The sequence below is a fragment of the Pundamilia nyererei genome, unplaced genomic scaffold (assembly GCF_000239375.1).
Source record: "Pundamilia nyererei isolate P.nyererei 1_Seehausen unplaced genomic scaffold, PunNye1.0 scaffold00111, whole genome shotgun sequence".
Taxonomy (NCBI): Eukaryota; Metazoa; Chordata; class Actinopteri; order Cichliformes; family Cichlidae; genus Pundamilia; species Pundamilia nyererei.
Genome location: NW_005187512.1, coordinates 754,803 through 771,483, shown reverse-complemented (window position 1 = coordinate 771,483; position 16,681 = coordinate 754,803). Strand labels below are relative to the sequence as shown.

The 16,681-nt window shown below is 38.4% G+C and overlaps 1 protein-coding gene across 1 annotated transcript in view; it reads right to left on the bottom strand.

Moving 5' to 3' along the window:
* Window positions 1-16,681, bottom strand: part of LOC102206599 (attractin-like protein 1) — a 316,533-nt gene that overhangs the window by 137,845 nt on the left and 162,007 nt on the right. The window contains exon 27 of the mRNA XM_013912991.1: window positions 6,966-7,027. Coding sequence (XP_013768445.1) covers window positions 6,966-7,027 — 62 coding nt within the window. The remainder of the gene's footprint in view (window positions 1-6,965; window positions 7,028-16,681) is intronic.

The window sequence follows — 16,681 nt, the reverse complement described above, 5'->3', positions numbered from 1 at the left end:
CCCCCCCCCCCCACACACAAAATGAGAGTCATGACTAAGGCTCTTTGGTACTTGCACACTGCAACACAAGCCAAGAAGTCCAGACTTGTGACACACTCAGAATCTACAGCACCGCATGTGGACATGGTAAGGACAACATTTGATGATAGACTGCATTTCATTTATCAGACTTCTTAGTTTTTCTTCAATTACCCTAAAGTGTTGTCAAAAAATATTCAGATACTAATAACTAACAATTAATCTTTGAACAGATAATCCATCCAATACCGAACAGTTTTCACCTCTTTCAGTTTTACACACAACTTCATACAGCATAGATGGAACACACTGCCCCACCTCTACCTCCCAGCTGACGTAGTTCACTTTTCAAAACACAGAGATCTAATCTCTAAAGAGAATCCTGGGTCTGCCCCGGGGCTTCCTCCCAGTAGGCTATGCCCAGAAAACCACCTCTAGGAGGCATTGAGAAGGCATCCTAGTCCAATGCCCAAACCACCACAACTGGCTCCTTCAATGTAGAGGAGCAGTGGCTCTACTCCACCCACTCTTCAAAGGAAACTAATTTCTGCTGCTTGTATCGCAACCTCATTCTTTCGGTTACTACCCAGAGCTCGTGAGCAATGTAGATTGACCTCTTTGCTTGACTGTGGCCATGGTGTTCTTTGGATCATATTTAGCATTTATCTTCCTTCAAACACAGCAGGTGTTCTTGGTGACTTTGGTCCTACCTGCACTCAGAACTTTAACAAGCATCTTCCCGTGTAGTTTTGGATTGATCTACCATCTCTCATGATCATCCTCACGTATGAGCCCAAGAGAAATTGATAGTCATTCTGCATTTATTCCATTTCTGAATAACCAACAGTTCTCCGAACTTCTTCCTTAGAATCTACAATCTTGTCCATGACATCATCTGACAACTCTTTGGTCTTGCCAATGATGGTGGTGATTCTGTGTACAGGTGTGCTTTATTCACATAAGCTGAGATCAGTATTATCTGTAACTGATTGACTGTAATCTATTATGCAAAGTATATTACAATGTATGTCTATTGTGTAATGGCAGATGGGCACACAGCCGTTTATAACTTTTATGTAATGTTATGTGTCTGGATCTAGTTAATATTCTGTCTCTCTACTTAACAATGAAGCTACCGCAGAGCCTTTTCATACATTTGTAAGTGAACAAACTTCCAAACTCAGCAGGGAATGTTGGCATTGTGGCAAGAGTTGGCATAGTGGTAACAAGTCTTATTATTTCATAACCCAATATCACAGACACAAAGGCCACATTGTTCACCTCGTTATGGGAACGAGAACGGGATGGTCTGTTTGCTTTTCGGTTCAACATTGGCAAAAACTGCTGCTCAAAACCCTTTAATGAACTCACCACAACTTAAAGAAAAATAAATGCACATCACATTATATAACATGCTGCAAATAAACCAACAATGGAAAGAAAAGTCCCCTTGTTTTAGCACATATCCTTTTCTCAAGTCTGCAGTGCAGAAGAGAGCAACTCATCAACATAGCAGTAACTAACATGCATACACACATGCAAGAAACTCTCCCGGCAAAACTTGACACTGTCCCTGAATGGTGACATCATCTCTCTATGCTGGCCTAAAGGTCACCGATGTCCAGAAGCCGGCCCTGGGCACAAAACGTCTCACTTCCTCACATGGCTGCATAGTGACACACACTCCCACACACACAAGCATGAACACAGGAAAGAGGATACATGTGAACATATACAGGAAATAACACACACACACGCACTAACACAGACAGAGACACACACTTGTCCGACGTCAGAGCTGAGTGGCAGAATCTTGCCTGAAGACAGCAGAGCTCATTCCAGACATCTTTCCCAAAACAGTCTCATTAGATCCAGTGTGGGTCTGCATGACTATGAGCTGTAACACAAACGACTCTCACCCAGTCCAAAAATAGAAAAATAAAAATGACTGGCTGTGTGTTTTCTAATGGAGTTATTGTAAAGGAAAACCATAGATGGAATGGAAATTATTTTTGGATTTAATTATTTCCATTTATCTTAAACAACAAAAAGCAATAATAATATTATTAAACAATGTCCTGCCTCAGAAAGATAAAGGAAAATGCACAGACAGCAGGATGTTGTCCTGTTTCATGTCTATTTGTGCTGATTCCTTTAAATGTCCACAGCAAGCTCTACTGTATATAGACAAATAAACAAGATGGGTAAGCAAGACATTTCATCCCATGTAGCTTCCCATCATCTGTATTCTTGCTGCTTTAAGCTGATTAATGTGTAAATGTGAAACTCATTCTATCTTTTGACTTTTTTTGTGTGCATAATCAATGATGATATACTGCTAGACTGGCTGCTGAACACTGCCTTTCTACTATCGGGTCGTTAAGTCTGACGTCACTAGCCGTGTCTGGGCCTAAACTCCGCTGCAGGTCCATATATCAAACGATCACTATGGCATTACTGAGAGTTGAAAAACTGTCTAAAGTCTTTCATCTTTAATAAAATGATCAGCGTTCTGCTCTACCAGGTGTAACAATTGAGTTTAACATCCAGGCATCCATGAAAACGGAATTTATGACATTTAACGGAGTTAGAAGTTAGCAGGGAGTTAGCTCGCTTGCTTCTATCTAACTACAATATAGCTATATATAGCTGCGGGCCCCAATCCGGATGGGCCTGGGCCCCTTTGCCCTGGTGGGTTCCAGAGTGTGGGGGTGCCCACTGGGGTCACCCACCCACACACGCAGGGCTTGGGGTGCAGGTATGTCACAAGGGTGCAGGGAGGCACTCCCCCTCTGTCCCCTTCTGGCCGCCTGTGCCTCAATTTTATTCTGCAACCTAGACATCCACATTACTCACACTCTCACATAACACACACATATAGGGCCTTGGGGGTGGGCACATTTTACAGCATCCAGAGGATGGTCGGTGTATTTGGGGCTCTACTCAGCTCTTCCCAGGAGGGTGGCACGGTCCCCCCCCCCTTTGGTGGTCCTCCTCGGGTCCTTGTACTCTGGGGCCTCTGGATATCTGGGGCCTGGATCTCCTCCATACCTGCTTCATACCCTGGTGGACAGGGCTGTGGCTCCCCACACTCCCTAGCAGATCATTACATGGAGAAACCTTTGGAATACAAGCATGCTGATCCACACAGGTGTGCAAACAGGTGTACACACGGGTGTTCACAGCCTTTCTTGGCTGCTGCCTCAAAGCACATTGTGCGCTGTCTATCTTGCCTGCTGCACAATATTGTTTATTATTTAGTATCTACTGCTAGCTAGTTTATTGTGATGGTGATGTTTTTTTTATTATGTTGCTCTTTGTTGTTTGCTTTCTCTTCTGTTTTTTTCTCCATACAGGTGATCCAGGTGTTTTGTTTGTTTGTTTGTTTTTTTCTTTCTTCCCCCCCTTCTCACCGTCTCTTCTCCCCTTTGGTTTTCTTTCTCTCCCTCTCTTTCTTTCATTCTTTCTCCCTGTCCTATCCCCCAGTCATGTCTGGCCCTTTTGTAGCAACTGAAAATAAAATAAATTCATAATTATAATAAAGGTCAATCAAATGGACCAATATGGCAAGGCCATGATGATCCACTTGGTAAAATACATCCGCTTGGCATCTTTCTTGGCCTTAAGACAACAATTCTGATGGCTAAAGATCCAAACGGGACACAAAAATAAATAAATACAATATAGCATGTTCTGACTGCGGGGTTTTGGAAACAAATTAAAACGTACAGCTCTGTTATCACTTCCAACGTAAATGAAGACAGAAAACTAAACAGCAGTGACGTTTGTAGGGTTACTGAAGTTTGGCTAGCTGGTATATAATGATGTGCTACGTGACCGCTAGCGACACAGCTATGTTAGCATAATATACACAAGCTAACTTTTTTTCCACTCAATAAAAGTTAACGTGAGTGTTCTCGTGTTCAGGAACAAATGTAATCGCATGGCAGGATGCTGTAAAAGGACCAAACTTCAGCCAGGAGAACAACTGAGATAATCCATCCACAATATGAGGTTAGTCATTCATATACTGCTGCATGGGCTGGGCTGTAGCTACAGCCTAAGGTTTTAAAAACTGAGCTTAAATAAATGATTAGCAGTAATAAAAGCCGAGGGAGGTCAACAGTGATCACTGACTGTTTTAGGAGTTTTTTGAGATTAAATAGAAGAAAATACAAAACATTAAACATGTTAACAACACAAAAGCCATATTAAACGCAGACTACTTTAGGCCCGGAAGTAGGATTCGTCACGTCATCACTTAACGACCGGATAGTTATCATAATGTGTGGATAATGTGGAGCCAAATGCTGACTTGCAGACAGAATGAAGAAATGGACAATGAACTTTTATTAGAGTGAGACAGGTAGTCTAACAAGCAACAAAAAAACTAATTCCAGAAAACCAAAAATTACAAGTAACAGGGGAAACATAGTTTTACAGCTATAAATCGCATTTCTGCACCAGGAAGATGATTCCAAAGAGCTTTTAGATGAACATTTGGCACCCAATCTCACCACAGCAGGCAGCATATGTGCAGTGTGCCATTAAAAATTTTGAGGAAACCAGATAAGTGGAGGACAAAAAAACTACAGCAGATGAATAACATCAGAAAGTCTTGTCCTTAAGAAATTGGAAAACAAATCCAGCAAAGATGTGACACAGGGCCTAAGCGATGCACCTGGCCCTTGGCACCTGGTTGATCCATTTACTGTTTGCCAAAATCTCAGTGGAAACGTGGCTGTCAAGAAGTTCATAAGGAAGAGAAATGGAGAGGAAAAAAGTGGGGTATGGCAAACTACACAAGACCTGGAATGAAGATCAGTGGCAACAGATCTGATGGAGTGATTAATCCAAATCAGAAAAGTTTGGTTCCTGGAGTAGGTCAGGAGAGAGGTCCAGCACTGATTATGACAACCATTTGTAAAGCATGTAGAGGAGGCTCTGTCATGGTTTGGGGTTGCATTTGAGGCAGTAGTGTTGGGGATCTTGTCAGAATTAATGGAATTATGAAAATTTGCCAAAAAGATTTCAGGCGATGTTGAAAAATAAGGTGATCATATCAAATATTGATTCCCAAACTCATTAGAATTATATAAATTCTGTTTTTTTCTCATAATAATAATAATATTAATAATGGATTGCATTTATATAGCGCTTTTCGGGACCCCTCAAAGCGCTTTACAATACCACTCTCACATTCATACACTGGTGAAGGCAAGCTACAGTTGTAGCCACAGCTGCCCTGGGGCAGACTGACAGAAGCGAGGCTGCCATATCGCGCCATCGGCCCCTCTGGCCATCACCAGTAGGCGGTAGGTGAAGTGTCTTGCCCAAGGACACAACGACCGCAACTGTCCGAGCCGGGGCTCGAACCGGCAACCTTCCGATTACAAGACGAACACCCAACACTTGAGCCACGATCGCCTACATATACACTTTATTTATATGTATGTTTGCATTTGTTTCAGTTCAAACTGTCTGAACAAACGCATGTCAAATATCATCAAGGTATATAGTTAAACATGGTAAAACCTCATCTGTGCATTAAGTGGCATTCTGAGAGGCGAACATATTTTTGGTGCTTCTGGGGAGTAAATTGATTTCCAGGTTCTTAGGATTTCCTGGAACTTAGTGGAAAATAAAAAATAAATTAAGCAATACAAAAGATGATTCCTCTTAGGCCTACCCTCTAGAGAGTTGCCAGAAAGTCTATTTTACACAGTTGGATCAAAGCTTGTCATCCAAGTACTGGTAATTTGGTAGTGGGAAATCTTTAATACTCTCCCACATGAAAGACTATAATGCAACTAGAAAAGGAAATGACGAGTTATTTCTGTGGCTCTGGTCACTCTTTTTACACTTAGCCTTGAAAAACTTAATTTTAGAAGGAAAGAATTGCACTGAATGGAAGTGCTCGGTAATATCCCAGAAGCTGTGATTCTCAACTTGATGGCTGTTGATGACCGGTTACTTTAAAAAGACATGCATGTGCACTAGTGAACTACAAGGTACGTGAGCTGTTAACAAACCTACATTCATTTCTTCGTGTTTTATTTAGCTGTTTATCGTCATTGTTATAACCACTATTATTGTATTTATAATGTGTTTTTTAACAACCCAGAGATGATTAAAGACTATGAAGAATCAACCATCTGGACACAAATAGTGTACACTTATAGTCTTCTTACACTTATGCAATAAAAAGTATACCAAGGGCAAGTATGTCATAAATATTACTATATAAATTAATCTTTTAGTGAAAGTTTCCTCACTTGCTATGATGGCTTTATTATAATAAGAGAAACATAACAAATATAGTAAGGAAAAACTCATAGTTAATTTCACTGGATTCTTAGGTTTCAGCATTTTGAGTTTAGATATGAAATTCATATATTTTCTTCAATTCAAGTGAGTGAGAAGGTATGAAAAACAACTATAAAATTCTTATGAGCTTATTAATAATGCACTGGTTTTTCAAAGATTGGGAGCCCACTAATTAGCTGATTTGCAGGTCAAAGCAACTCATTTGGATACTTTTTAAAGTTTTTTGTTTCATGAAACCTAATTTTTTTAAGTATTAAGATTTCAAAATGATTCTTTTAAGAGCAAGCACAGCAACTTTATACATTATACAAATAAAACCCTTCATCTTATTAATCCTGCAGGTTTTCTTCAAGATAAAATTATGTTTCAATCAATTGTGCATCCATGCTCTTTCTTAGCAACCCACACTTCTCCTGCAGAAGGTAACACAGCTGCTGAGGGTGAAGTGTCTTTCCTGAGGCTGCTGCCTCCTACTGTAACTTTGTGACTTCAGGTTAGAGCTCAGTTGAGCAAAGATCTTCTGGGAGCTGAACCACTGAGCAGCAAAAGCCCTACAAGGTGCTCGGCATGAAAGAGTCAGTAAATAAGTAAATATAACAATCAAAAAAACAAAAACTTACCTGAAGAAGGTAACGAAGAACTGCACCAGGTCCATGATGCTGTTGTGCTGAGAGAAAGCAATCTGAGACAAGACAAGAAAGGGAAAGAGAGTGCAAGAGGTTAGTGCAAAATGTACAAGTTTGACTTTTTGCCTCTATATGACCTTTGAACAGCAGTTAAAATGCTGATTTTCTTCTCCTCCCATTTGTGATTGGAACTTTTTCCAACAAAACTTCTTCCTGCAAATGTAAGAACAACACAGACTAAAATCGACACAAGTCACTGCACTGCTTTTTTATTGCTCCTTTTACAGAGCACTGGAAACTAAAACAGTATCTGTTAAACATCTTTCTTTATCCAAGGCCAGCATTCAGACCTCTTACAAAAAACCATTGGTTTTATTCCTGCCTTTTACATTCAAACATGACACAAACACAAAGAATACAATGTGATGCACCACCGTATGGGTTGCAGGTTATTATAAGATTACCCTGTGACTAAAAGCTTCTGGCCTTTTGTGTTCTTTGGTATTCTGCAGCACTTTGTTCAACAATTGAAATTTGACAAACCTACTGCATGCTATAGCTCCACTAAATCAACTGGCTGCATCATCCATCATGTTCTCTGTTCTGGAATGCTGGTGCAGTGTGTGACACTCTGGTGTTCAAAGCCACAGATATAAAACATGTCGACTCAGTCAATGCACACTGTGTATTTATTGTAATTATTGGTAATTGATTTTTCCGCTTATCTTCAACCATGCAGATATTAACTGGTTTAACTTTAACAGATTATTCTATATTTCAGTAAAGAAAAGCACAATTCCATATTAGTGAATACAACATCCTGGCTGATTATCAAACAATGCTTCTTTATTGCTTGTGGAAACCCAAGCTTCCAATTTACTATGTTTCCAATGTCTGCTATACTAATTAAGGCTCATAAAGTTAAAAAAATATGATATGCCCTTTTTAAAGTGGCCAAAAACTTCATCTAGTTTGTGCATGTTTAAATGAACCACATTTTTGTACTGTTTTTGCAATATCAAAGATGTATTATCTATATTTCCACTCGTTTCATCAGCATACACACCCACACATATTCCTAACAGCATGAAAGTTATCCTCACCTCTCACCTCATCTCATCCCTCACTCTGTAACTCAATACAATCCGTGTTTATGAACAGTTGTGTGAGTTTACTGTGTGTTTTTCTGTGTCTATGTAAGATGTGCCTTCTGGCTTCAGAGTACCGTTTTGGCTCTCAGATATGAAAACTCTTGAAAAGCCACTGCAGTCTATGTCTCAAATCCATCATGTTAAGAGGATTATTTATTACAAAAATAATTGATTTTCCATTCACTTTCCTGTCCTGCAGGGACAACAAAAAGCTGATATTTCAGTTACAGTTAGAAGGCACAAAGACTCCTCATATGGATCAATGCTCTAAGATAAATGACCAAATGACCAAGTCAACCAAAGACGAGCGGTTAATGAGGATAATTTAAAAAACAAAAAAAAACAAAAGGAATATTGGTGTACAAAAGTAAAACTCTCAACAGCACAAATTTACTGACGGCTACTGGTTGGTGGTTTGTTTGTTTTCACTTATGATTTCATGCCAGCAGCACAACCAGTACAGAAGTACTGGGGAAAAGTAGTAGTCATCATCTTAGAGCAAGTATTGGTGTGCCAGTGCACTGAGCAAAATCACTGCTATTGTTTCGTAGAAAACTAAGAGTAAAGTCTAAGAATTGTAATGACCATCTTAGAGCTTTGATCCATTTAGTAATTAAATGGAGTAATTCAATTAGGAGGTCTGCTTCACAGGAAAACTGATTACCTGTCAGTTTCTTCCAAGCTCAACCAGTATGACTGTTACTAATGGTGTTTCCCAATGTCTTATCCACTCATTTAAAATATGGTTACATTTAAGAAAGTGAGCATTCTTGGTTAAGAAAATACAAGAATGGAGAACTGAAAAGTTGCACAGCAGCAGACCAAACAACAATTGATTTGTCAAAGTCCCACTAAGATGACTGCCAATTAAAAACCTTTTCACAAAGGAGTTTTTTCAACACCTCAACACGTAATGTGTTTGTATTTGCTGCTATTTTGACATTAACATAAATAAAAAGCTTTTTTTAATGGTTTTACTGAACAAATGCAAATTGTAGCCTTGAAACCTTTAGGTCCTCTTTTAACAGCAATAGCCTTCATCAGATTTAGCCTAAAATTGCTTCTGACACTTCCACATCATCAACTGATGTCTTGATGGCACACAGCAGGCATTTCCACAGACGTCTAAATTAGGTAAAAGTTAGTGACTTGCTTTGGAGTTTCCAAAACTTAAATTTAGTTCTCTCTTAAGTACTCTGTTGAATATTTACTTTGGTTTGGTTTATTGTTTAATTAGATCACCTACAGAATGCGCTCATAAGCTTAAGGAACTGCTGCCCAGATGTTCTTGTGCAACATGTCCTAATATCATTTCTAATTCTTTGATCCCACAGTGATTGCAAGACAGCCAAACAACAAAGCAGCCCTATTCCATGATGCTGCATCCACCATGCTTCTCAGTCAGTTTTTGGCAGTGTCTCTTTTCTTAAAGGAACTTTGTGCATTTTTGCCAAAAACTTCAAATTCTCCTTCACCTTCCGCAGAGCTTCACCTGTATACAGAATAGCAACAGCCCAACATTTCTTCCATTTGTAAACTGTTTGTCTCATTGTGGATTCATGAATGCCTATGTGTTTAGAATAGCTTTCTTTGCATTTTCAAACCTCCAGGATATTACATAATGATTATATTAAGGCCCTAAGAAAGTTGTTGTGAACAAGGCATAGTTCATACCAACCAATCCTCTTGAGAAGAGCGTACTTTATCAGTATGTTTCTTTATAGGAGCTCAACTAAAACATTGTCTTACCTCCTTAACTAGAACATCTGAGACCTGTGTTTTTGTTTATTTGTTGAGTGAGTTTGTGCATAAAAGTGTGACTCACATGTAGATGAAGATCAAACCATATTATATAAATAACAAATGTGTCATTCATGAAGAAATATCACTTCTTCCAACTGTAAAGTAAATTATGTTTATAAGGACAGCTTATGCTTTTGGTATTAAGTGTATTGGAACAAAAAAAAGATATCCGAGGAGAGACTATGACATCTAATTACTATGAGGACATGTTGCCCTCAGAGTTTCTCTTGAAATTAAAAGCTAACTTTAGAATCTGATAAATTCTTAACAATTAAACTTTAGATGTCTTTAAATGTGCATCAGTAGTTTAATAAGAAATCATCCTATGCTAGACAGACCCGCACTTTCTTATTCTTTTTCATTTTTACGTTAAGAGGCGAAAAGTCTTTCATTTTGTACTAATTGTCTTTCAAAGGTGTCAAAATCTTACACTTTCTCTCATGAAACTTTAAGATAATATAAAAGAGGTACAGGCAAAACCACTTATGTACTTAGTAGCACTGAGTAGTAGCACACAGTAGACTGTGAAAAATGAATTTAAAAACATTAAACCACTGCAGCTAACTGGGGTTGTAAATTATAAAATAAATACTGATGGGACGCATCAAAATAACGGCACTGTATTTCAGCCATGTTCAACATGGGGATACCTTTAAATGGCCCTAATAGTCAAAGAGGCTGCGTCTTTGTCTTTGGTGAATCCTTTGAGACTACTTGGGAGGGAAGAGGGAAAGAAATGGGGCAGAATGAGCTTAAGAGGTTTACCAGCACTTGTGCAGCAGGTAAAATGGCCTGACAGTGAAAAAGCTGCAGAAAAGCTGATTTTGGTCCAGTGGGACACAGCATTAATACAGGCATCAGGGAGAAAAGAGCCTGGCTTTGCATTCAGGCTTCTACTGCAGCAGTTTACATCATTCCCCCCTGACAATATAAAGAGTTATTATGAGTGTACACACATACTGCAACAAGGTAAAAAAACAAAACAAAAAACAAACAAAAAAAAAAAGCACACATTTACTGTCAAACAATGGATAAACATCCTGTACACTGAAAAACAAATGCAACAAAACAAACACAAACTTGCACAGTGGACAAATTATGATCGCTGCACTTAATGCAGTAAGTTTAAACTGCTCCTAATTTTTCTCTCCCGCACTCATGAGTCCCATACCAGCTCCAGCCAACTACCATCATTTCAATTTACAACAACTGCAGTCGTTAAACAACTATAATCAATAAGATGTTTAGACCACACCCTTTTCATCCCAGCACACACCACTGCAGAGCCACAAACGAGAATCTAACACAAGGACAAACACATAATGCAAGCTTAATGTGCACATACATAGAATGAGCAAATTACCATCCGACAAGTATAATTTGGACAATTTAAGTATAACTTAATTCATTTCAATAGTGACAAGAAATGCACTATATTTGTGCAACTCTTACTGAGATACAGAGGAGATAATTCTATGGTCGTTTTCAAGCTACTGTTTTTGCTGGTTTCTTCAAAGCAAACTTAACTGTGTCTCTTGACAGGTTTTATATGCTTTAAGTAAAAACTGCAGAGTGGTGTACAGCAATACTGGCATTTAGATTTTGGCAGCAAAGACCTGTGCACACTTATCGTTTGGCAGTTTGCCATGGTGTAACTTGCAGCATTTTTTAAACACAGAACTGATGCATATAAGAAAGTGCCCTAAACTATTTGTATAACCATGTTGTTATCCTGCTACCATTCTTTACATGGTGTAATTATTTTATGGAGACCTGTAGTAAGTCATTGTCAATATCAATCCTTAGCAATAAAAGCCATGTCAATAAAATCGCATCAAAGACAAATGTCCTGTGACAATTTTAGCCTCATTCACCAAGACAATGTCACATCTTGGTGATGTTGCCTTTTTTCCTATATTTTTTGTAGGAAAGATGTTCTGAATGAACATCTTTGTGTGTGTTTTAAAGTGATGCTTTGTCATTAAAAAGGAAAGTTTGGAAACCTTTTGGTACAAATCTAGGTTTTCTGCTTCTGTACAGCATGGAGAGGAGCAACATGTCAAAGGAAATGAGATGGCTAACATAAATGACAGTGTCCTTACTGTGAACAGGCCCAACAGCCTTTAGGTTGACTTTAGGTCTAGTTGTTGACCAGTGATGACAGTAAGTCTGAGTAAAACACACTTCATAAATACTATGTCAGTCAGTCACCTTTCTCATGCACTATGTGTTAATAGACCTCTCTGCTTTGAATCATACTTCTTATAAATCTCTGGCTCTCTTCCACAGCATGTCTTTATCCTGTCTTCCTTCTCTCACCCCAATCGGTTGCAGCAGATGGCCCCGCCCCTCCCTGAGCCTGGTTCTGTCTGAGGTTTCTTCCTGTTAAAAGGGAGTTTTTCCTTCCCACTGTTGCCACAGTGCTTACTCATACGGGGTCATATGATTGTGGGGTTGTTCTTCATATGTATTGTGTATTATTCTAGGATCTACCTTACAATATAAAGTGCCTTGAGGCGACTGTTCTTGTGATTTGGCGTTATATTGAATTGAAATGAACTGAATCTGCGAAACTAACATATGAAACAGCTGGTTGGAGCAGGAGTGATAGAAAATAAATAGTAACTGTACTTCTAATAAAGGGATTCTAACACAGGACTAATATAGGAGGTCGAGTTTCCTTCTTTTATTTCTCAAGATCTCAAAACTACCATGATCTGGATGACTGAGAACCTACAGAGATAGTGGGACGGGTAATTTCTCAATCACATGAGGCCCCCAGGGAACAATAATCCCATCCAAAAAGGGCTTAAGACAAATCAATGTCAGATACTGTAATGGTAAGTACTGCACTCCTGAAAGATTACACATCTTTAGTGAAATTTACATTGAAAAAGAGCGATTACATGAGTCACCACAGTATATGCTATTTATGGAATGGAAAGTGCTCCTGTGTGCTTTGCATGTTGAATTATTTATTGCTACATATTTTTTTAAGCCCGTTCATAGTTTTGATGTAGGAAACAGCTCTACTGAGGTTAGTGGTTTTAGTTTAATATACTGCAGCTGTTGTAATAATAATAATAATAATAATAATAGAAAAACAGATTCTGTTTTTCACAACAGAATCAGTGAAATTAACTTCAACAAAATGGACATAGCTACGGTGACATCACCAACTAATTTTGGGCTCATTTTAAAGCCTTAACATCAGCATTTTGGCCAATGCCATGTTATTGGTGTTTTGAACAAGAAGGGTGGAGTGCTATGTTGTTAACATTAGCAAACTATGCTACAAAGCTGCAATAATACACTGTGGGGGTGTGGCACAAGCACACATAGCGCTGTCAAAGTAGTTGTGCATTTATTGTTGGAGTTCGCTCAATCAAACATTTCAAAAATTACAGAAAATTTTACGAGAATCTAAAAAACATGCAAAATGCTCATTGTGCAAGAGTTAGTGGCCAATACTACAAAACAGCTTCAAATGAGTTTCAGACATACCTCAAGTTAAAAAAGAAAAAGATGAAGGATTCAGGAAAAAGATCGGATTCATATACACCGAACAATGTTTTAGAATAAAAGAGATGCCTCAGTATATTTCACTTACGGATTTAAATGACTATAACATAAGAATAACTGATGTTTCTATTGCAATATAAAAAAGCTTTGAAACAGTACGGTGAGTGCTGCTGGAGCAGACTTGGTCCTAACAGAAACTGCAGCTACAGGAAATACAGCAGGGAGAATGGGTCAGAAAAAATACTACAGAAGGGAATTCTCCAAAACTCAGACAATAAACACTGAAACAACCCACACATCACAGCACAAACACATGATAGAATGTAATTGTTTGAAGGTCAGGGGTCAACCGGCTAGTCAGAACTGCAATTACCAGAGAAGAGAGTGAAAGTGAGAGGAAGGACTGGGAGGGAAGAGTAAAAAATGAGAAGAACAGGAATGACATAAAGAGGGCTCCAAGGACTCCAGTGCTACAATCCAGTCATTATGAAGGGACTCCGGTGGCCCTCTGGGGACAAGCTTAAGAGCTGTGACAGCAGTGGGCTGCCTTTGATTTCCCTAACCCTGAACCAAGGGCTGCTTGTTAAAACGTGGAATAAAAGAAAGTGCTTAGCTAATCAATACAGGAAGGTAAAAGGAAAAGGAGAAAAATAGAAAGGGGTGCACCGAAAGGGGGGGGGGGAAGGAAATGAGTATACAGAAAGTACAGAAGGAAAATAAGATGGAAAAGAGCAGCTGAGGAACTTTTCTCACTTAATCTTCATCAAGGCTGCAGGGCAGTGGAACTATGGTTCATATTAACTGAAAGAAACAGTCCATCACTGGGAAACTACTTTATAACACAGAGACCCTGATAGATACTCAAACCTATAGCAGCTGAAAACAGTAAGTGGAAACTTTGGAACTCATGTTTGACACAGACTTCAGGCAGTAATGATGAGGAAGGCCTCAATGTGGTGCGCATTTTTGGGAATCTTTTTCCACAAAGCCAAAGAAGAATAAATTGTTCACTCAAACCAGCAATTGGGGCCTTTTAATTATAAAAACTAGTTCATGGAAATACTACAACAGTGGTTTGTTTGTGTTTCTGGCAAACTGATAACTCAATCACACTGAGAAAAGCAACAAAACAAAGGGATCAGTATTGAAGATAACACTGAACAGAGTGACTGTTTGCTAATATCCAGAAAAAGTGAATATGCATAATTAAATATCTATGATTAATTGATAATTTTGATAATTTGCCAACCATTCTCTGTCTAAAAAATATGTGTGCTACTACATTCATAAGCCCTACTATGGAAAAGTCGTTTTAGTCTATTAGGTGGGTGCCAGGCAAAGTGATGGCATCATCAGTTATCATAACTGATAATGTTTTGTGGCTATAAATTAGATACTCATGCAATTAAAATGGCAGCACTTTTATTAAGTTGTTATACATGCATAAACATTACAAATATACCATTTAATCAATTCATAGGTGGTTGCTAGGCAGCACAATGTTGTTAGATAGCCGATCCTCAGAAGCCTAAGATGTACCTGTGTGTCAAGTTTGGTTGCGCAAGTGATTGTGTAGGGGAGTTAACAGACAAGCAGAGAGATTGTGTATTAAGATCCAAATCAAAGGTCTATTTTTATGTTTAATATATGCAACGTATTTGAGTTTAGCCACTATGTTTATCATAACAAATATCAACCTTGAGCAATATAGCAAGGGTATTTTTAAAGACTGAAATAAAAATATTGTTCAACAGTCAGAAAGTTAAGTACATATTTCATCTCCCTAACTGCCCTTGTAAATATGCATGCGGGAAGCATAAAGCAGAGTAAGAGCAGCAGAAAGAAACCTGTGGAGCACTGAACAGGCACCAGTACCAACACATTTGTCAGTGATTGAGTCAAATACAGCATAAAAAAGGAGATGTTAGACTGGAGTAGGGTTTCAAAGCGGCTTGCAGATGTACAGTATCTGGAGGCTTTACCAATCTGCTGATAGTGGCTGGCTGTGCAGTCATCTTATCTATTTGCATTAGCTCACTTGACTTTAAAATATTCACTGGCCTGTATGCTCGATTTTAGTGTATTAAGAGTATTAAAAGAGGAATCCTACTCCCCACCTAAGTGCTATTTATTAAAGTAATATTAATAGTAATTTAATCTATAAAACCAGCTTAAGTATAGTACAGTATATTTAAAAACGAAATTCTGAAGGTATTTGTAAAATGAGTATGGAAATCCATTACAACAATCAAAACAATCAAAACAATCAATATGTTGGGAAATATTTCTTACATCCACACATACATGTCTCTTGTACATCTGGTACAAAAATAGTCTAAGTGAGAAATAAATATGCTAAAACTATTTCATACACCTCTATATTAGTTTTAGGGTTTAAAGCTTTATAACAGCCAAAAGCAGTGAGACAGTGCTCAATTATAAAATGAAATTGAGAGTTGCTTATGAAGCATATAGAAATCATGTACACATGCTAATATCAGCATGTTAAACGAAAAGCGATGTGTTTACAGTGCATGCTCCCTCAGTATTTGAATATTCATAAGAACCTAATGACCAAAGTGAAGCAGTTGCCAAGTGCTGCTTCCACCTACATGTTATGCAAATGAGTCCTGCTCTACCATATGTGTGCACTTGTTAGGAGAGCTCACAGATGCAGTCTTCTTTAAACAGGTGCTTAAGGCACGCTCATGCATTAATCTACAGCTCAAACACCAGCAACAAACTGCAGTAAAAACCCCAAATAACAGAACAGTCAGGACTTCTGTTTCAAATATTTGAACTATTTAGTTACAATTGAATATTTCAAATATTATCTCTGAATTTAAAGTTAAACCTGCAAATGTCTTGAGAAAATATTGAAATTGACTTAGCTTTACTGATCAGATGATTGATTAAATACATTGATTTTGGTTGCTGTTATAAATGTCAGGTGACCATTTCCCGCACACGCACGCTACACATGTATCTATTCTGTAACCAACCTAATTTGTGTTGATGACTGCTGATGACTTCCTTTCTGGTTACATGTGTAGCACCGTGCCTCTCGACTTCTGTTCTAGCCTATGAAATGTGATACTGCTTCAATGAGATGCATCAGATAGATGTGCTTTCAATCCTCCTTTGTCGTGTGTGTGTGTGTGTGTGTGTGTGTGTGTGTGTGTGTGTGTGTGTGTGTTGCGGTGTGTGTGTGTGTGTGTGTGTGTACACAACAAG